Source organism: Nansenia antarctica (genome assembly GCF_963989245.1).
Source record: "Nansenia antarctica genome assembly, chromosome: 3".
Lineage (NCBI taxonomy): Eukaryota > Metazoa > Chordata > Actinopteri > Argentiniformes > Microstomatidae > Nansenia > Nansenia antarctica.
The window spans coordinates 10194632-10217942 of record NC_137688.1 but is presented as its reverse complement, the minus strand read 5'-3'; the positions used below and the strand labels follow the sequence as shown (position 1 = coordinate 10217942).

Below are 23311 nucleotides of genomic sequence, written 5' to 3'. Positions count from 1 at the left end.
AAAAAAACCAAAACCAAAACCAAAAAACACACAACGACAACCGATGTCTGTGGTCCACGGTCAGTCCCCTTGTCCCAGTCCCACCTTCACACTCAGCGTAAGCCTGGCCCTGCCTCTGTGGGTGATCCTGTGGATTCTAATTAGCTGTGACCTTGATGCAGGTATAGCCTTTGCTGGTTGTGTCCATAGAGAGGGGGAGGCAGTCTCTCTCTTCTGTGTGCTGGGCTGGGCTCCAGTTAGGCCTGACCTCTGCCTGCACCAGGACTCTCCCCTGGCCTCCCTCTCCAAGGCTACTCTCTATGGATACACACACAGGGTCTGAGGTAATAAGAGATGCAATTATGTGTGTCAGCGATTCAGAGTCTTACTGTAGGTGGCCTGGGAGTACACCAGGGGAGGCTGGTGGAGGCAGGAATCAAAGGACGTCATTCTTCATTCCATTTCACGCATTACAATGAGGCCGATGTGTACCTTCAACAGCCTCCACTTGAGTACACTGACATAGTCTCGTCTTCTCATACTGGTATCGTCGTGGGCATGCGCAGTAGGGTATGTGATTACGATGTGAATCAACAATGCAGATGTGATGATGCAATACACACAAAAAAAGAAATGTAAGTTATAAATATTTCAGCCATACCAGCCAGCTTAGTAAAAAAAAGGCTAGGGGATATATTAGGGGACAAAAAATGTGTCAAATCTAATTTGACTGATACATCAATTATAGATGGCCATAAAATGTGTTGTTCTAATATTTTAGTATGATTCAGACGTGGTAATAGACTGCAAATGCACATAATACAATCAAGCAAAATGAAAAAGGTTAAAGGGGAATTATCGAATCACATTAACGATTACCAGCAAATGCCAAAGTACGCCAGTCGAACTAGAGTGGATTGTACAATGATCTGGTTATCATTGATTAGCAATTATCTTTCTTTTCGATTTGGACTTGTCATGACAGAGGCAGAACATTAACATTATGTGGAAACAATATTAGGCAATTAACATGGAGGAAGCAGTGGGCAAACCATAACATAATGTGATTAGGGAAGAGTTGGTCTGCGATGAGGCAGACAATAGCATGGCTAGCAGCCCTCTGTGACTGATTCAATGACTCCTCTCTGTGGATTTGTAGAGGTTAGGGATGGAGGGAGAAGGAAGAGTGGCCAATCAAGAGGAAAGAACTAAAGAAATACTTTCCCTGGGAAATCAGCCGGAACTGATTGCTCTTTTCAATCAGGTATATTAAGTGTGCAGGCTCCTTTCTTCGTAGATGAGCTTGTGATTATTTTAAGGTTTGAACCCCTCCTTCAACCCCCCACCCGACAGGCCAACCCCTCCCCCTAAGCTCTTGATGCAACAAGCAGAAATCACAGGCTCAGGCCCCCAAGCAGTACACAGGTTAGGTCACGTGGACTTGTCTCAGCAAAATTATCACAACAACAGAAGGTGTTCTATCTCACCACAGTGGAACAGGGGTCCTTTTTTAGGTGAAAACGAGGACACATTTTTACCACAACACATTTGTTATAATTATTTTTAGGGGCCTGCTGTTATCCTGTATGAAGACTAGCTAAGCTTAGCATCCACTGGGGGAATTTCTCTTCTCTCTCTATAATGTCATAGATTGTCAGAGGGGGTGGGGGGTAGTGATGGTGGTGGTGTGTGTGTGTGTGTGTGTGTGTGTGTGTGTGTGTGTGTGTGTGTGTGTGTGTGTGTGTGTGGTGGTGGTGGTGGTGGTGGGGGGGGGGGGGGGGGGTTACATTGCTGTGCTTCACCCTACATTATACTGCATTGCTCCATGGAGCTGAACTGATGGTTTGACGGAGTACGACAGGGATGCAGTGAAAGGACGTGGCATCCTAAAGAGACAGAAAAGGCACTTTGATTCCAAGCAAGCCGTCGGGCACGGGGTGACATAGAGGGTAGTTAACCCCGGGAGACCCAGGTATAGATCAAACATGAGCTACATCTTTTTTTTCACCTTTCAGATGTTGTCGTCGGAGGCCTCTAATGCCGACATTAAAGTGAGATGGAGAAACAACGGAAAAAAAGAGAAACTAACAAGTTATGTTTCGTGTAGAAGTTAATCCACTGCAGCGATGAAGGGAGAGTCAAAACAAAAGGAGAATGCAGGATGACAAGTAAACATTGCTGTAGGTTAGGGTGCACTGTGTACCCAGTTAAGGAAGCAACTATTTCCCATGTTCTCCTACCAATGTACCTGACAGAAGACCAAAAAGCTTGAAAAGGATCTGGAGATGGCGTTAAATTATTCAGCGGGGCTCTGCTGTCCTACATGAGAGTACAAGCTCTTCCAGTCTGGTATCGAGAGAACGCACGCCACGGCCTGCCATCACCACAATCCCTTTTCCTTTGTTCAAGCACAAAGTGGGTCTGATTAAATGAGTTTTGCAAGGCTAGACAGCTGAGATTTCAGCTTTGCTGCTTCTCTTCCCGGCTCAAACAGCCCTTAAAAGCAGTGAAAACAACAGAATAAAACATGAGCGGCGGAAACCAAAGAGGGCTCGTGTTACAGGGAAAGGAAAATGAGAAGACAAGAAAAAAAAAAAAAAGAGAAAAAAAAAGTAGCTTTAAAACAAAGATCACTACTGGTGTTGTTTTTTTATTTTGTTATTTATTTTTTCACAGTGGGGCGAATCAATCCCCAAATTCCTTCTGGCGTACCTGTGGAACAGGAGTCTGGTTGAAACCAAACAAACTGCTTAAGAATTGAAACCTGTCTGGCTGACCAGCTGGCAACATATCAAACTCAAGTGCAACCAAATTATCTGTCGAAATCTCATGAATGCTCTCTCTCTCTACCCCTGAGGAACGAGGTTCTCTTAGCCTGCTTCACGTTCCATCCTCCGACCTTCTTCTCACATTCTGCGCTGGTGTTTGCAATAATGAATAGACTCAACCAACTGTTTATCACTCTAACTCAATTAGCTAACAACTATGTACAATAATTGATTGTCCCTGAACTGATAGACTTGATAGGATTCACAGTTAGAGAGTAAAGTCATCCATCTCTATCCATAAATACTGTCCTGGTCCACTTCAGCAATGGCTGGTTGCCTCAGTCGAGCACATCATTACTTTAATTAGATTAAAGAACCAATTAGTTGACTAACAAAGTAAATACGCCTCTGGGCATTCCACCAAATACTTGAGAATGGAATTAGAGTGGAATTAGTTTATTGACAGGTGAAATGACAGCATGGTCCGAAAAAAACACAAATCTATCTCTGCCTCAATGAGAGAATGTGTAAGTGACAGGCCAAAATGAAGAGATAATTGAGTTTAGCTAGGATGATTGACTTCATGTGTGTGTCACATAAACAGCTCAATTTAAAGATTCATCAAAGTAACACATTTACTCTCGAGATAATAAGGCCAGTTTGGAAATTAACATCACGACTTCGTAAACACAAGTGGAAGCCATGTTTTCTCATGATCGGTGCCACTCCATATCCTAGACGCTGACAGGTAGAGACTGACGGAGAGACAATAACATCCAGTGCATTAAAACCACTCATTTCCGTCCTCCATGCTACTGTGTACTTCCCATTTGGACTGTAAACCTTTCCTGGTGGCCATCTTGAAATGTATGACTCCCTTGTGGTCCATTAAAGTCTTCTCATCGACCACTGAAACTGTGCCAGGTACCGTCTACGTTGAATCACTGGTCTTTTTTCCAGAGCGGAAAGAATATTCGAGATTTATACATAACACAAGAATTAAGAGGGACTCTCTGGCTATTAGGACGCTTTATTTCCGTCCGATGCAACTGCTCTAATTAAAGTCTCTTAACCTTGTTGGGCCTAATCTTTGCGGTCTCTCTATAAAACATTGCTGGATCTAAATCAAGCTGTAAAACGCCTCAGAGCTCCCGGTTTAAGCCATCAGGAAAAACCAATAAAGGATTTGTCAAATACCCCCCTTGTAAACCGGTGTGGGATTGGGCCTGCTGACAATAAGGCAGGCGGAAGGTAAATACCCCAAGGTCAGGCCAACAAAGCCACCCAATGAGCTTTCAAAACATGTGGGATAACTCCTGATCAGCGTGAGAATGCAGACGCCGGGTTACCTTTGCTGGCACTCTCCACATGCTCCAGCTCGTCAGGGAACCGCAGGATCTCCGGGTATTTCTCCTCACACTTCTCTGCCAGGAAGTGGAGAAGTGTGGTCTTCTGGTCGGCCGATTTAGTGTCTCGAAGCTGAAATAAAGGTGAGGATATGGTTATGTATGTGGCCAGTGAAGTATTCTAGGAATGACATGTACTGTACGTACGTGAACAATAATACAGTTTCCTGTCTTGTCAAATGTCCAAGAATAATATGTAAGTAAATAAGTGACATCCATGCACTTATCAGCGAAGAAGGTCATAGTATGTACGCATTCAGTCTCATGGAAGTGCCTGTGGCATACTTTGCTTTTACCATATGAAAATCAAGGATACAGAGGCGATGCAGAGCAACAACAGTTTGTTTATGAAGGTCACCGAAAGTTCTACTGTACAGTACAGTACAGTAAAAGATGGGCTGTGAGGCATTCTGATAAATATGCATATGCGAGAGAACACGGACACACGGACACACACACACACACACAGACACACAGACACACACACACACACAGACACACACACACACACACACACACACACACACACACACTCACACACACACACACACACACACACACACACACACAGAGATAAAGGTTTAAAGGTTTAGAATGGATTGGATGCATGTAAATGTATACTGCAAACATTTCCAAAGTCATATACACAACATAGTTGATTTTGGGAACACAATGTGAAAGGTTAGAGAAAATGAAAGCAGATCTACTCAAGGCACACAATTGGAAAACAGCCAGCCCAGTGAGTGCCAGGAGCATAGCATTGCATCGTTGTGCATTAGAGACGACTGCACAGCCTTTCAGATGCTGCATGACCTTTCAATGAGAGTTTGGGCAGGAGAGCATAGGCGAGCTAAATCCCTTTCCCCTTCCTCTTTTAAAACTATTGTCCAATTTTAGAGCTATTGACACATTGATGCATCCATCCCTGCATGGATTTCCTCACTCAGTTCCCCTCCCACAGTATATTTCATTTTCTCTTTCTATTTTTCGGGAGCAAAATTAATGGGTTTGGAAAAAAATGCACTTATGTCAGAGAATAGAACTATGCCACCTTGTCTTGCAAATCACACAGTGTTTGCCCCCCTGGCAGTATTGAGTACGGGCCTGCTCTTTCAAATCAACAATGTCACATGAGGCAGGCTGTGTCAGGCAGACTGGATTGTCGTGTGTGCCCCCCCCCACACACACACACGCACGCACACGCACACGCACACGCACACGAACACACACACACACACACACACACACACACGCACACACAGAGACAATGGCTATATTCACATTATATTCTGATATATTGTATCAGGTTCCTGCCCAGGATTTTTGAAGAGCGTGTGGTGTCGGATTACAGCAAAAATACATAAAACCAACATTCTTTATCTACCAATCTTTCCCCAGATATGTCAGGAATGTGAAAACATCAGAAACATCCGTTCACAAATATTGTACAAAACAAATAGTTGTTGAACATAGGAAACAGATAATGTGCTGTGTACAGCAGTGTGCAACGGAAAACAGTAGGGTTCTCTTCAGCTCTAAATTGTGCGGGGGACAGAGCACCTACAGCTAGTACAACAAAGGCAGCAGCACTCTTCTCTTTTTTCCACTTCCTCTCTCCTCTCTCACATCTCCATCTTTCCACTTGAGATGGGGGAGTGAGGGAGATGGGAAGCAACAGACATGAGCTGGAGGGCTGCATTAGGCAGGGCATAGGGGCAGCCTGACCCCCGTCACCCTCTCTGGCTCAAACAGATTGTTTGCTGTCAAGGCTTGACTTTACGATGGCTGGTTTGAGGTGGAGAGTAAAAAAAAAAAAAAAAATGGCTTCTATGTCCCCAAGCTGGGCTCAGCAAGGCACAGCAGATCCGCCTCGACAGTGTAGCAACAGCAGATGTGATATTAACCTTCTTATGAACAGCCACGCCAAACTCTCAAGCTCTGGCAGACTTCCCTACAACACATGTTTTGTGATTGCCATTTTATTGCTACATGGAGGCTACATTGTTTTGATGTGGTTCGGGGGAGGGGGGGAGGGGGGGGGGGTCGTCTAGAGGTTTACTAAGAAAACAGGAAACCACATGAGCTGAGCACACTCGAGACCACATCTCCTTGTTTCACATTATAAGTCGTACTGTTCAGATCAGGATCAGAATCAGAACTGCTTTTACTACGTCCAATGTTCAGGTGTACGACAGTAAACATATTGGGCTTAGGTTCTGTTGTGTTGGTAACATTGTCTTATATGTGCTGATGAATGTATCTGAGAAACAATTCATACTGGATATCTAATATTTAGGGCTATAACTAATTTTCATTTTTTTTTTTTTTTTTATCAGATTCAGACCAGAATCAGAATTGCTTTTATCCGCTTGTCTGACGTCAAAAGTGACGTTTAGCCATTTCCGAGTCCAAACCAGAAATTCTCCGCACCAGACCAGAGTACCTCTGAACTACAGTGGTAGAATGACAGTTTAATCGTTTTTTAGACTCGGATCTATTCATACAACAAGGGACACAGCACTTTCCCGTTTTCTCCATATTGTCAGGGTATTTGAGCCTCAGAAAAGCGCTATATAAATATAATTAATTATTATTATTATTTCGGCATTTCGAAGACAGCGCCTCAGCCAACGTTGGACCCGGAAACACGTCACGACTTAACAAGCGGATTACATCAATGTACGGATACAAAGAGTACAATTCTTGGGTTCGTGTTCATTCGATATTGGCATTGCAGCAGAAATACAAAATCAATAATAGAATAAGCAGGATATAAACAACAATCAACAATAGCTGTATACAATAGCGTCAATAATGGAATAGGTGATAGCAGCAGAGTGCAAATCAGCATATCAACATTCTTAATGTAAACAACATTACGTGAAGTTCAGATTCAAGTAATCAGGTTGTGCAAAAATGCTGTGCAGGTTGCAGTGCGATGTGACACACTGTCATACGGCTGTAATATGCTGTTATTTTATTAATTTATTCAACCTTAATCTATGTGATCTAATTGTTTTGCTCACCCCGAGGCACACACACAAGACAGTTGTGATAATAATAATAAAAATAAAAAGCCCACACATTATGGAGTATGGAGTATATCATTTCCATGTATTCCTGTTTATCCGCTATTGTTACAAACGGTACATGATGCTGAATTTGATCAAACACACATATAAGGGCCATATTTACATAATGAATCGGTAGATTAATCAGCTACTGAGAAAAACGAAAAAAAAATCAACTTGTGTTTTTAATGGACTGACATAACTGATTGATATTGTGCTGGGATACTGTGCTGAAATATATTACGAAAACGTAGTTGGCAACATTCCCTACTCGTGCCAGCATCATGGCATGGTGTCAAAGGGTAGTGTGTGACTTGCTTATACATCATTCAATTGACCACTCTCTAGGACCTTGACGATTACCAGATTACAACCAAGCATGTGATTCAGTTCTGGTTCTGACTCACCAGGCCTATCTAAAGGACATAAACAGTGCTCTCATAGTCCAATCATAATGAGTGTTAATGCAACACGCCATTATACTTCTGGCCCAATAACCATAACAGTATCATCACACATCCCATAATCAGCATATAAAGCTGGACATTAACCCGGTGAGCCCCAATTAAGCACCTGCTAGGAGTGTGTGTGTGTGTGTGTGTGTGTGTGTGTGTGTGTGAGATAATCAAACTACACCCCCCCCCCCCCCCCTCTTCTCCCATACTATCCGTTGGAAGATGCTACCTCCCCTAGCCTAGCACTGTGCAGCCTCCTGTGTAATCCTGCTCTAATGATCAAGGATTACTTCAAATTATATGCATGGTGAGGGAATCATCTATCACTTTACTTCGCAAACAATGGCAATATATTAATCTGAGCACATCCTGGCAGATAATTACCTATTCAAAAGGCTCTCAGTGATCAATAAACTCTTTAGCCTATAGAGGCCTTTGTATCCTTTTCAAAGTGAGGAGCCTTGCCCGGGATTATATAGCAATTGTTCTGAGGTAGAATAAATTGCTGTGAAACGTTGAAACACAGTGAGCCGGGGGATTGATTAATCCATTAAGAAAGCATAATTCACCAACTGCCGTACGGCGGTACTTATATATTTATCAAAGCCGGTGATTACCTGTTGCACATTGAAAAAAGGGCCACATCTCAGAAAAGTCCGGCAAATCTGCGAATTATGATCGGAATATACCAGGGTGTGTTTTCATTTGAAATGGCACTGTGTTCTAGCATCCATTATATAAATCACTGCGAATCTATCTTTGAGAAATTGTCGAGAATGTCAAGCACAGAGCACAGGGTCTCAGCTGCACTCCAAGACAAAGCCTTTTCCATTGAATCTCACCAATGAGAACAATTATCAAATCAGAAATATCGGATTAATTTTTCTCCCCAAATGATCCTTTCATCAAAGCTGCTTTCTCTCTAGAATCAATCCCCTTGTTCAATGCTTTGGACAAAGTGGCAGGGAGGCAAGACAGTATTTTATTACATCTCACTGTACAAGTACACAATAGTAACATTATTTGGCTTTGGGTCCTCAACATTGACATTGCAGCCTTCAGATACAAAAAAAAAGCACAATAATAACAGAATAATAATAAGTAACGTTAGTGAGTAAAAAAGAAACCCTACAAAGTAATAAAGTGATGGATTTTCCAGTGGGTTCAATAGTGCAAAAATGCTGTGCAGAGTACGATGATACTGTATATGAAATGCAATATAATACAATACAGTACAGTAGTAAATCATTCCAATGGTATAAGTAACCCAATAGTGTGCAGTAGTTAATAATACTGTAATATGTTCATTGTTGTAGTGTGCGTGGGCTTTTGTAGGGGGGTGGCAGTCTTTTGTATTTGTCTGTGTATTCCTCCAGCAGCCTGATTGCTTGGGGGAAATAGCTGTTTGTTAGCCTATGGGGGATTGAGCCCCAAGGCTTTGGTACCGTTTCCCTGACGGCAAGTAGCGCAAACAGTTTCTCATCGGGGTGACTGGGGTCCCTAATAATCCCGAGGGCCTTTTTCTGACACACCGGTCCTTGTAAGTGTCCTGGATGGAGGGAAGCTCCCATCCTCTGATCATTTCGATGTGTGGTTTTGGGCAGTGCAGTTCCCGTACCAGGCAGTGATACAACCTGTCAGGATGCTCTTGGTTGTGCCTCTGAAGAAGGCCCCCTGGGATCTCAGGCCCTAAGCCAAACTTTTTCAGCCACCTGAGATGGAAGAGTGCTTTTGTGCTGCTTTTTTCACCACCTGGTTGGTGTGTTCATCCCAGGTGAGGTCTTGATGCGTTTGACCTTCTCCACAGCAGACCCGTCGATGGCGATGGGGTCGTGTGCCTGCCTCTTCTTCCTGAAGTCCACCGCCAGCGCCTTGGTCTTGTCTTGTTTGAGAGCGAGGTTATTGACCTGGCTGTACTGACCCTGGCGGTCGACCTCACTCCTGTAGGCCGTCTCGCCACTGTCTGTGATGAGGCCAATCACTGGCGTGTCGTCGGCGAACTTGATCACCGTGTTGGAGCTGTGAGTGGCTACGCAGTCATGACTGTACAGGGAGTAGAGGAGGGGGCTTAGTGCACAGCCTTGGGGGGGCTCCTGTGCTGATGGTCAGGGGGGCGGAGGTCTTAGAGCCCATCCTCACCACTCGTTTACAGTCCGACAGGATGTCCAGGATCCAGTTGCATAGACATACATGTGTGTTTGTGTGTGTGTGTGTGTGTGTGTGTGTGCATAACATTGTACCACGCTGTCCTGATAACAGGAGCTTTGTTTCTTTCCCATTAATCATGTTTATTTTTCAAACCAGCTGATTCTCTTGTTTCTGGAGTCAATACAAGGAGGGATTTATACACAGCAGCACCGCAGCAAATTATCTTCAGCTTGATATCAATGTCTGCCTCTCCCGTTATCTAAGCCACGCGGCTGTGGAACGGTTACTATGGAAGTCATGGCGAACGCTCTAGCGCTGATATCGAAACAAGACCAGCCGGCTTGCTCTGTGGAAAGCTGCACCCGAATCCTAATGGCCTTCTCTTTATTTAAACAGAATAACATTTTGCACCCCACTCCGCCATGTGGTGTTTACCAATAAACATCAGCAGTTACACACTCTGACATACACACAACTGAATATGCGTGCACACACACGGACTCACGCACGCACGCACGCACGCACACACACACACACACACACACACACACAGACACAGACACAGACACAGACACAGACACAGACACAGACACAGACACAGAGACACACACACACACACACACACACACACACACACATACACAGAGGGCAGAAACAGCATACGCGTAAAGATAACACACATTAAAAGCTTTTTCCATTTCCATAAAGATGTCAGGTCTGTGCTGAGGACCTCGGCAGTTTTAGTACACGCCTGCCGTCTCCGATTTCCACAGCTTTCACCCAACAACATGGGCTTTGCACAGAGAATATTGTCCCCTAAGTCTAGTAAACTCTAGTAACTAGTAAACAACTTGTAAAAAAATATAGAAAGCCCAAAGGTGGAAATTCAAACCGGCTCGTTTCACTAAGCTTCAAGCACCGAACACCCATGCATCTCAACAGACTGATCACAGACGGTGAGACTGACAGAAACACGACGGAGACTTGTACTGTGGAGTGACTATAGTGACATTCAGCATGACTCAGGAGTGACTGATAAGAGTGACTGACTGTATGCAAATCAGTACTGGTGTAAAGTATTTGGATCTAATCCTAAAGTAGTTCTACAATAGTGGATGTTCAGGGCTGTCCTTTTTACAAGGAACAAGTGGAGCCAAGTATGGACCGTGTACTATCTGGGTAGTGCTTGGGTAGCATATTCTATCGCATCATACACATCCCAGTACACTGGAGTTGACACTTCATCACCGCCACGGTCACTGCTTATGGAGCCCCTGTTGTTGCATATGCATCAGCGGAATAATTAAAACGTATTTTCCTGCTTGCCATCAACCCTCTCTGAAGAAATTAATTCCGGAATCTTATTAGCTATTTATCGCCCAGGCCATTAAAGGATATTCACATCTGCGGACATGCTCGTCCTCTGCATGCAGCGTCGAGAAGAGCTGTTTGGCCCTTTGAAAAGCCAGGAGGAATCTTGACAGTATTCAAGTGATCCTACATAATTCAAGTGGCAGTTGTTACTGCCTGGCTCTGCGAGGGCTAATCAAGATAGCCTAATGGTCACAGAAGTTCATTTGAAATTAGCCTGAGGACATGCAGTGCACATACCAGACCATTTACATTTACATTTCTGGCATTTAGCAGACGCCTTATTCCGAAGCGACTTACAACAATCAATACTTTTGACTAAGTAAGCGAATCATTAATCAACCAGTCGTAGCAGGAAAAGAAATCTAGCAAAGGCCAGCGGCCATCGGCAGTCGTCGTGCTAGGAGATTTATAGTTATTTTGTATATTATTTTTAAATAGTAGACACTGGATAGACATTACAAGTGCAAGGGGGTAGTAGAAATGTCATGGCAGGTGTCTCTGGAGACAGTGCATGGGCGGTAGTAGATGTCTCAGTTAAGGTGTAGCCTAAAGGAGGTGACTGCCGTTGTGACAGCCGTGGGAAGCTCGTTCCACCAGCGGGGAGCCAGTGTAGTGAAGAGACGAGACCCAACCGCTCCGCCTCTCATCATACAGTATGCTAGAGAATCGCTGTACCTAAGTACGCCTGTCACTACAATTAGCGCCCGCCCGTCAACAGCAAGTGTCTATTGGGGTTCTTCCCCCCCCCTTGTCCACAGGTGTCCTTCACACATACAACATGCTCTGTGTTTACAGAGTAGGAGGCAATTAGCCGAACAGATGCCAATCACCCCCGATAATCAATCATGCTGTCAATCTTCATCAGCAGCAGCAGAGGGCCTTGGAACAGCGTGAAGTAGGTCTGGGAGACCCACAATAGACACACGTGTGGGTGGGTGTGTGGGGGGGTGGGCAGGTCTACTGGGGGTGTGTAGTCTGCTGAACTGTGGCCACACTCGTCTTTAGACAAAGAAGAGAATGGTAGACACTGAGGCAGTCTCTTAAGCAGGAAGAAAACACTGGGCCAGCCATGGATGTGTGTGTGTGTGTGTGCGTGTTTGTGTGTATGTGTGTGTGAGTGAGAGTTTATATTGTGTGCACGCATGCGCATTTGTGAGTGTGTGTGTGTGTGTGTGTGTGTGTGTGTGTGTGTGTGTGTGTGTGTGTCTGTAGTCTAGTGTAGTGTGTGACTGCCAACTTCTCCACTTCAGTGCATTTGAAACTTGTTCCATATTCATTCCCCACTGTGATTGCCATGCTGCTGGAACTGCATGCTGGGAGAGCTAATTAGCACAACCCACCCCTGTGCACCCATACCGACAATATCCCTGCCATACACACCCCATAGTCCGCTGTGCCTGGATAATACACGCACACACACACACACACACACACTGATGTGCAAACACATTATGTGCGCGCACGCACACAGACACACACACACACACACACACACACACAGACACACACACAGACACACACACACACACACACACACAGACACACACACACACACACACACACACACACACACGCACACACGCACACTCTTTCATTAGATGAGGATCAATCATCTGCTCACATTGGGTAATCACATTTTAATTTCATGCATTTCAAATTTTAATTTGTTTATTGTTATACCCCAAACTGTCATTACCACAAGCAAAAGCACTTCTGTGCGACACTGTTTTTCATCTGCTGCCTCAGATCAACAATACGTCATTAAAAACACGGCTTGCCTATCAACGGATGCATTTCATACAATACAGCATGTTCAAGGTTTATATTATCACGCTGAACTCAAGCAGCATAATCAAACAACCGCCTCTACTTAAAAATGCACAGTGAAAACACTAGATTTGGGCTACAGTTGACACAGCACGTAGTATGTATCTATTGTTAATCTTCCGACACAACAATAGTGTTGCTGCTGGTACGGCAGACAAGTGTAGACAAGTAAACAACTGCAGAGAGATAGTGGTGCCCGCTAGCGTGGCTGTGTTGTTTATAGCCTCCCCATCTTGGCTATTTGTCTTGATTTGCGTTAGTGATTTAAAGAGGCGTCGAGGATCTTTAACCTGGGCCAACGCAGAGCCGTGGCCGGGCCGGGGATCAGAAGGAGCACGCCTCAGACGTTTATTGAGTACTGTGCGGTGTCTCTCTTTAAGCGGCGAGCGCCTGCGGTTTCTGATGATTAGGCAGTCATTAGGTTGATCTGACAGAATTGCAAGCTGATTAGCGCTGCGAGGTGAAGATGGACATAAAAGGCCTGCACTGAGGCCAGGGAGCATTCGTGCACACTCACTAACTGACTCACTCACCCACCCACCCACGCATCTTTTTCCACGAAAGAAGGCAAGAAGGCAAGTTTATTTGTAGAGCACATTTCTTACAAGTGTAAAGTGCTTTACGTATAGCATTAAAAAGATACATCAAGAGGAGAAAAGTAAAATAAAAGTAAAATGATAGAATATAGCTATATATATAACATGCTGCTATATATATACATATATATACATATATATATATATATATATATATATATATATATATATATACATATATACATATATAGCAGCATGTTATGATGTTCCACAGATATTCCTGTTAAGGCACATGTATTTCTCACTCCTCTCAATCTTGTTTAGCTGTCCTTCTCTTGAGTGTGACTTCACCTCTTCAGGAATAAACCTGTTTAACAATCCCGACACTGTGAAGAGTCTTATCAGTGGAACACTTACACTGAACAGCTCTTTTTAAATGAGCCACTGAGATAAACACTTTCGTTGGATGACCATGACATGTCTTACTGCTTGCTGGCAGCATGGACAGCTAATGGAGCCGAGGATGCCAATGTTTGTTTTCACTCTCAGCTGCCATGGTCAGGCAAGCAATGTTTCACATACTGTTACAGAAAACATTGCATAGAGAAAGTTCTTAAAACTTTCCAAAAAGGAGATACTGGTTGGCAAATCATTTCATTATTTTTGATTCTTGACAATCTATTTATGTGAATTTCACGAAACGATCTGGACACATCTGCTTCTCCATGTTGCTACTCAGTACATACCATGAGAGAGGGATTTCATTTAAATTGTGATATCAGAAATTGCCTTGAGGTAGCATTACACCGAAATCCCTGACTAGTTAGCCGTATACTCTTATGTACTCATTCTTGCACACTTAGCATTCTAAGTGGAGAGCCAAGTTATAGGCTGCATGATAATAGGCTTCCACCGAGCTGTCGGGGAAATAAATAAATAAAGCGACAATTAACTAATAAAAAGACCCCAAAAAAGTGGCAAAGGGAATACAGAACCCTCGCAAAAACAGAAGGATTGTCATCTCTGATTGCTCAATTTAACTCCCGCCGAAGGTTCTATGGTCTCTCTGACAATGGTTCTGTATATATTTCCCAGACTATAATGTTGCATATTGCTGGTTCAGAAGGGACGTGGGGTTACACTTGAGCGGGCATGCCCAGGGAATCATGGCAGTGGGCTGAGTGGCCGTTGGCGCTTTAGAGAGTCTTGAGAGCCAGTGCCAGAGAGCCTGGACAGGAGCCATGGACCACACAGTCATCCTCAGACCTGCCTGAAACCAGTGTTCTTTGGGAGAGTGACACGCAGAAGTCATGGAGCCCCGCGGGCAACACTGCCAGCTATGGCCAGGTTGTAAGAGGTGGAGAAGGGGAGAGAGGACTGCAGATCATGTCAGTAAGCATTGATATTAATAAGATAATTGATATTAATAAGTAATCAATAATAAGCAATAAGCAATAAGAAATATCTCTCCAAAGTACTATTGGATACTAGAGGCTAAAATAATACATTTCTATAACCAGTCTTCTTGTGCAGTTAATAACAAATAAAAGGAAATGAGTGTGATACAATTACTATTACTTAATGACTCTATCTCTAGGTTCCCCCACATAAACCTTGCAGTATTTGGTTGAAAGAGGAAGAGGGGCAAACTGAAGTCAATGTTTAGCAACTCAGAGCAACCCAGAGATGAAAACATCACCGGAGGAAATACTAGTACGGCAGTTGGATCTCAAGAGGCTCGCACTGACTTTGTGAACCACAAATTAACCTAAAAATGAAAACCACATTTGCATATAAACATGTCATTTAATCTCGTGTCCTTAATGAACCCATTGTGCACAATCAAGAACAGGAGAACCTATTCAGAGAGCCCAGACTCACACCCCTCCACTCCAGACCTAGTTTATAGCACGTACTGTATATTAGGATGAATCATGTATATGCTGGGTCCCCAAAGGGGTGAGAGAAGAATCCAGTTTTAATGGAGTTAATATCTAATTTAAAGCCTTTTCTTGCTTATGGCTTTGAAAGTGGTTCCGACTGAGTGGTAGGCTGTTTCCTCATGTGGTTGTTTTCATTTTATTTGAAGTTGCTATAATCTCTGTGTGCATTCCTCAGAGTCTACCTTTCCTGAAAAATGTCAAATCTCTTCCACTGAACTTACTTTTTTTGAGAAGTCTATGACAAGGAGTCAAGAATCCAAAGCAGAGAGGCTAACGTTTTATTCTTTTTTTTATCCCCCCCCCCCTTCTCCCTCTGTAAGAATAAAGATAACTGAAGCTTAAAAGAGCCTGCATGCCCTTTGTGTCCCAAGTAGACTATGACCGGGGTGGGGAAGCGGCAGGATTCTCATAGATGAACAAAAACAAAAACAAAACAAAAAAACAGACCTTCACTCCAGGCTCAGATAAAAGTGCACTTGGATTCCTTCCAGATCAAAGAAACATGAAGTTCCTCTCCGCTGACATAACTTCTATGAACACTAGCTACACAGAGAACATGTTAATGTCAGGCCCAATTCTGTCTAACAATTACTGTCAATCCTGAGGGGTGGTTAAGATAATACTGGATTATTTTCTTTATTTTTTTGAAGGATAATACTGGTAGCCATTATCATTTCTCTTCACATTACTTGTGGAGAGTTCCAGATGTGTTATCTTAAAACACTCATTTCCATATTTCCATCCTTTTCTCAAGGACACAAAGCCGTTTCTGTGACTGGGGTGGATGACCCCAAGTCAAGCGTTCAAATAACTTGCAGCAGGCTGTTCTGTTTAACTTCTGTTGAAAATGTGTCCATATGTTGTTCCATTACGCGTGATGACATGCCAGAAGAGTTTAAGGCTCATAAATGAGTGATAAAATACAACAAATTCAACCTTCAACTGTTGAAGAGTGATTTACCTGACAGCTGTCTCTAACTTTCTGTTTCATCAATATTTTTTCATAACAAAACAAAACAATCTCATCCATTGTCAGACCACTTCCTTTCTGAGACGCTACATTTTCTATCTTGAAAGTATGCTCTCTCCAAAATGAACAACTCAAATGTTCAATGGTTAACACTTCCATGTCAAACCCAATAATAATAATACAGACTCTGACTTCTACCATTCAACAAGCCAGTCCGTCATGACGTGAGAGAAAGTTAGACGTCAAGCCTACTCAGTCGGTGCACAGTAATGCTCGGTGTTAACCTTTCCTTCACCCTAGACTCAGGTGACACTGACATTTACCACTGTCCCTGTAAAACTGGAGCCAATATCCATGCTGCTGCACCAACACGGACATGGCAGGCACCTGAGGGAGTTGTCTGTCCTTGGTAAAGACAGAGCAAGAGGAAGGGGATGGGGGGGGGTGATTGGGGTGGATAGGTCAGGCCCCGACACACACACACACACACACACACCGCCCCCCCCCCCACACACACACACACACACACCACCCTCCCTGATGAGCCCATTAGGTATCTGAAGCCCACCACTCAGGAGCCCATTTAGTTGATTGACCTGAGTGAGAAGACAGCGGACATTTTATTTCCTGTCCATCAATAATGACCCAATCAGCCCCCTGAGGTTGGCCACTCTGCACACAAGCCTACCCGTAACCCTCTGAGTCTCCACACAGTAACCCTCTGAGTCTCCACACAGCCCCTAACCCTCTGAGTCTCCACACAGTAACCCTCTGAGGCTCCACACAGTAACCCTCTGAGTCTCCACACAGTAACCCTCTGAGTCTCCACACAGTAACCCTCTGAGTCTCCACACAGTAACCCTCTGAGTCTCCTCACAGTAACCCTCTGAGTCTCCACACAGTAACCCTCTGAGTCTCCACACAGCCCCTAACCCTCTGAGTCTCCACACAGTAACCCTCTGAGTCTCCACACAGCCCCTACCCTCTGAGTCTCCACACAGCCCCTACCCCTCTGAGTCTCCACACAGCCCCTAACCTCTGAGTCTACCACAATACCAACGCCAGGCTGGGTCTTCGACCCTGACTTTAACACGGACAGCACTGTGCCTGTTTACAATGTTGAATAATCAATTGGTTAAGTGTATTGATATAAAAAGGATAACATTTCTATTTTGGATATGATGGCGTCTGCTGCCTGACCGAAGTATCATTTGAGCAGAATATCCCTGTGGTCAATGGTTGTCAGCTAATACTTTATGTACGTCATAACACAATCTGTGACAGAGAGTGTGAGTCACTCCTCAACCGCTTACAGTGGTTCCTAGGTGGCCATCATTGTCAATAGTCACACTGAGGTGTGTGCTTTTCATCAGGGTCTCATCACTCAGTATGGTAGCAAGAAACTAAGGTATGTGACATCATGTGACTAAAGCAAGAAAAATCTAAGTGGACTTTACCATAAACATACATACAGTATATATTTTCTCAGACACATACTCATTTATTTCTGTTGTTGTTGTTGTTGTTGTTGTTGTTGTTGTTGTTGTTACGACACTAGTGAAAGGTTGACACAATGAATAGCAATACATAACTGTCCTTGACTGTCTATTTATTAACTTCACAATAACTAATGAGCTACATATGAAGACATATGTCCTTACTCTAACTTGATTTGAGTTTACAAATATTATGTGGAAAACATATGTTGCCACTGTGGTCATAGACCATTTAAATTAATCATGCATCATGCATTTAATACACCCATAACATCCATTTGATTAAAATGCTCATGTGCAGTACATACAAAACAAGTTCCAGCGTCTCTCACATGTATTTCAATGCTACAGTATATCGTGTCTCATTAAGAACTCTTTGACTGCCAGCCATGTTCAGAGCGGAGAGCTCCACACTGCCAGACTTTTGGGGCATTTTCGCTGAACTTTGAAGACCCACCAAATATTGACTTTTCGGACTACATAAACATTGAACATATCTACCAAAACTTTAGACTCTCTTCTTTCATCAGAAAAATAAAGTTTGTTTCTAGCCTCTTTGAGTGTTTAGAAATCGGCCGTAGAACATAGGGTGGTTTCAGCAAAAACACCTGATTTTGACCAATAAACAGAGAAAACGAGCTTTTTCTGCAGATTTTTTTTATTTATTTATTTTTATTTATTTTTTCTGCACTTTTTCTGTATCATCCGACTCTGAACTGTTTGAAGAGTCGCGCGATGGCCGCGCTGCTCCGCGATGCTCCGCAATGCTCCGCGCCGCGTTTGGCACATACCCTGATCCGTTTCGCCATTACTACAACCCACAGCAAGCCACTTTCCTTCTCCAGGCTTTTATCGAACTACTGCCCCCATCTGGGACCGAAATACATTACACCCAAGTCTGAAATTCACTCGCTAGGTGTAGAACATGTCAATAACGCGATCCCCGCGAAAAAATAAAATAATTCTATAAGACGCCAATTGGCGTCTTTGGCAGTCAACGTTACTATTCTATAAGACGCCAATTGGCGTCTTTGGCAGTCAATGAGTTAAAAACAAACATTCATTAAACATCTTCTCAACGACTTTCTACCTAAAGTTTGGGGGCCTAATCAGTGCACTTAAACACACCCACAAGCACCAAACTGTGTCACTGGCGCACCTGTTTCATAGTAGTTGTAAATCCACTATAACAGCCTGGCAGCATATTGCAACAAGAGAGAGTTGCCACGGTCACTTATAGCTCAAGGCAAATCCAACTAGTTCCTCTAAATGTTTTCCTCATTACAAAACATCTAGAATGAATATGGCTGGCACCCTAACCCCTTTTATGCATCTGATCTACTGCCAAGCTTCTGATCTGCCGAATGCACAGCTTAAGACCAGAGAGCTACTACAAAGAACCAATAGAGAGTGGAATAGGTAGCAAAGGCGGAGGAACAGAGAGAGAGAGAGAGCGAGAGAGAGAGAGAGAAAGAGAGAGAGAGAATGGGAGATAGAGAAAGAGAGACAAAGAGAGATATAGAGACACAGAGAGATAGAGAGAAGGAGAGAGAGAGAGAGAGAGAGAGAGAGAGAGAGAGAGAGAGACAAAGCGAGAGAGAGAGAGAGAGAGAGAGAGAGAGAGAGAGAGAGAGAGAGAAAGAGGTGTGTGTGTGACTAATAGCTATCCTGGACTGGTTCTGTACCTTGCAGAGGAAGCTGATGTTGAAGCCAAAGGTCTGGGCGTTCCTGGAGCCTGCGTTCATGTAGTTGCCCACCAGCAGCACCATCTCCAGCAGCTTGCTGAAGCTGTCGCTCTTCTTCACCTCCTCGCAGGCGAACGTCACGTTCATGATGTCCGGCCGGATGTTGTTCACCTGCTCCTCGAAGGTCAGCTTGAAGAGGATGCCGTTGAGGCGCGGGCGCAGCAGCTTCAACGAGCTCATCTGGGAAAGGAAACACACCAGGGGTCACCTCGGGGTCACGTGGAGCTTGGTTTTGTGTAGTCTCTTAAGTGTACTGAGGCGACGGCACCGTTTTATTATTCTAGTCTTTTCCGTTCTGTTCTCCAGTTGTCTGTCTCACACATTGTGGTCATATTTCACCCTGCGGAATGTATTGCATTCAGAATATGTCACTACATCAACAATGACGTGCATCATATCTGGTAACATAATCACGGGGCAATGACCGGCAAACAATATCTAGCCAAAACAAGAACAGACACTTTCCCTCCATCTCCCAGCTGCACCTTTCATTTGAAAAGAGAAATCAAAAGAGAAATCATTGTCGATGAAACAGATTTCTCTGTAAATAATACAGTCTGAATCAATACTTCTTATTCCGCGCCTGTAGGGCTTGAGGAGTGTATTACCAGTGGTGGGAGGGAAAAAAGAAAAAAAAGTGAGGTGAAAAGAGGGAACTACAACGAGTGGAGTCGCAGCGCTGAGATATGCGGCGGAGCGGCAACCTCAGACACATTGTACAGATTGCTGCATAATCCGACGCTCGGAGGCAGCTTCCAGACCCAGGCATGATGTTTCATTACAGCTCAAATGTATTCATGTTTATGAGCAAGTTGTCTATCAAACCCAAAGTCATTGTGCCGTTCCTCTACCCCACCCCACCCCCACCCTCCCTTGATTTGATTTCTCTGTATATTATAAGAGGAAATCACAATAAAAGAGGGCGAGTTGGTGACAGCTCTGGCGGGAGGAGGATGAAAGTGACTTATTTCCCCCAGGAGCGGTGTGTCATGGTGTTGATGAGGTACCTCACCGCCGGGGCGGTATATTACCTATGGCTCTGCTGTGATCACACGGGGGAACTGTCACACCTTGCTTCATTACGTCTTCAAAAAGACACAGGTTCCCGAAAACACCAAGCCGTCCCGGAGCGGCATGGGTGGTGGAGACGGAGGAGTGTGAATTGAGTTGCGGGTCTGCCGCTTTCGAACTTTGATAGCCTAAATGAGCATTGTGTTGTGGACCAAACTGTGATAATGAGCACTGAGTGAATCACTGTTGTGTTGTGAACAATGTCATTGTAAGACCAAAAAAATAAAAATAATCAAGTAAAGGTTCTTTATAGACTTACTTCAATATGACTTTGTAGTAAGTGTGATATACTGTACCTCACTGTAGGCTCAACTATAACCGTAACATCGACTTCAGCAAGAGCTTGAGGCAACAGTAGTAAATCTTAGTTTTATTGAGTGTATTATAGCATTGAGCTGTTCTGACTCAACAGCGAGGTGTTCACCAACTTCATTATAGACCGCCTCATCGCCTGAGTCTGTTACTCAAGTCGTTGGACAGTATTGACAGTTTGTGTCAAAACACAGGATTTGCTGAGGACTGGCATGACACCGCCACCTTGAAAGCCAATAACTCAAGTCTCACCTCTTTATTATTTATCAAAATCACTGCCCCTGTCAGTCACTAGGCAGGCTACATGATTTGGACTTGACATAAAACATGCCCTTTATATTCTTGGCTTTCTTAAATTATACATCACTGCATCTTTTTACATAATAGGCCTGGTTCTGAAGGCTTAAGGGCCTGAAGGCTTTCTCTGTTCTTCAGAACTTATTTGTCATTATTGTCTTATTCAATTCTTCATTTCCTGATCCACTCCCTACCGCAGCCTCTACAGAGAAGCCCTGGAGAAGAGCAAGACATGTACTGAACTAGTGTGCAACAGGGACAGTGGAGGGTTGGGAGTCACAGAACAGGAGTGGAGGAGAGGAGTGGGTAGTTGTATTATGTGTGTTTTGTAGACTGGAATGGATGGGAGAGGGAGAGAGAGAGAGAGAGAGAGACAGAGAGAAAGAGGGAGAGAGAGAGAGAGAGAGAGAGCGAGAGAGAGCGAGAGAGAGAGATAGAGAGAGAGACAGAGAGAAAGAGAGAGAGAAAGTAGAGAGAGACTACTTTACCACTATAGAGCCGTGGTGGGTGGGGGTCCAAATCAATACACAAATGTCTTTCACCCACACGTACATGTACGTGGTGCGCTCCCCGAGGCTGCCAGCTACTGCTGTACTCACCACGATGCCAAACTGCTCCGACTCGCACAGCTCCTCGTACTCGCTCTTCAGCTCGGCCAGCGCACTCAGCTCTTTCTGTTCGGGCAGGTTCTTTATCAGGTTCTGCAAACACACACACACACAGGCGGAGGCAGAGCTCCTGTCAGTACGGGTGTGCCCCACGCTCGCCTCCCCAGAGACACGTAACCGCACCCGGGGGAAGGAGAGATGAGACAGAGCACCTCACACAGCTCAGAGACATAGGGGAGGGCTCCACACAGAACCAAGCAAGATACTGTTGTACACACACACACACACACACACACACACACACACACATCTTATAGAGCCTAACACTTTAGCTGACATTCCTGCCTGTATGTCTATTTACAGTATATATGTTCTAAGCCAATAGTTACATAGATACATACATACATACATACAACAAACATATCAACTATACACCTAACACCGTTATTACAAGAGTTAACATCAACACAAGTCAAGCATGTCAGTGAGATTCTGGTTATGAGGTATCAGTGTTGACATAGAGACAACGGTATTAGCTTCACCTTCAGGATCTAACAAGGTTCAGACAAACATTTAATATCAGCTGCTGTATATCCGTCTTTAAATTCATACGTCTCAGCGGGAATGCGGTTCATACAGAACGAGCACGCGGGTGGAGAGGCAAGACGAGAAATGCATGGAGAAAGGTCATGTAATAGCTGCTCTCTGCTATAGCCAGATGTATTTACCTAGGCAGGAACAGCTTAAGATCTGAGCTCACAGTTCAAACATACCAAGAAGGAAGCCATTAAACCTGGACGTGGCTTGGGAGTTTACCTCAGAGTTGACTTGGAATGATGGCAATTTGCCAGCCATAAAACAGATTACACTACCCCCCGTTTTTAGTTTTTTTTTTACTTCGGAAAAAAGCTTGTCAGGACTTTGCAATTACCATAGAAGCACGAGAAAAAGTGAGGAAGATGAGGAGAAAGGGGGAGAAAACCTCCATTCTCCTTAAATGTTAATTGTGCATGTAAAGGTCAGCTGAGTAAATGAAATGAAGCACAGCGACCTTTTTTTTCTTCTTTTGCCCACATTCATTTTCTCCTCGGAGGAGGACGGAGAGGAGGAGAGCTGCCCTTTCCTTGATCTTCTGGATGCTCCGTCCCTCATTAGCTCTTCTCATTTAGACAGCGGGAGCATACTGGCACTGGGTCACGTAGTCATGTGACCAGACTGGGACATGGACAGAGACAGAGACACTGGCCTGGGCCTGGGCTTGGGTCTGGCTGACCACACAGCCTTGGACCAGAACAGAGCAGCCAT

At 44.1% G+C, this 23311-nt stretch overlaps 1 protein-coding gene across 1 annotated transcript in view; it reads right to left on the bottom strand.

The window, feature by feature from the left end:
* Nucleotides 1–23311, bottom strand: part of diaph2 (diaphanous-related formin 2) — a gene marked incomplete at its 5' end in the record, with an annotated part of 433487 nt that overhangs the window by 140781 nt on the left and 269395 nt on the right. The window contains 3 exons of the mRNA XM_080525622.1: nucleotides 4097–4226; nucleotides 19659–19898; nucleotides 21998–22099. Of these exons, the coding sequence (XP_080381748.1) occupies nucleotides 4097–4226; nucleotides 19659–19898; nucleotides 21998–22099 (472 nt within the window). The remainder of the gene's footprint in view (nucleotides 1–4096; nucleotides 4227–19658; nucleotides 19899–21997; nucleotides 22100–23311) is intronic.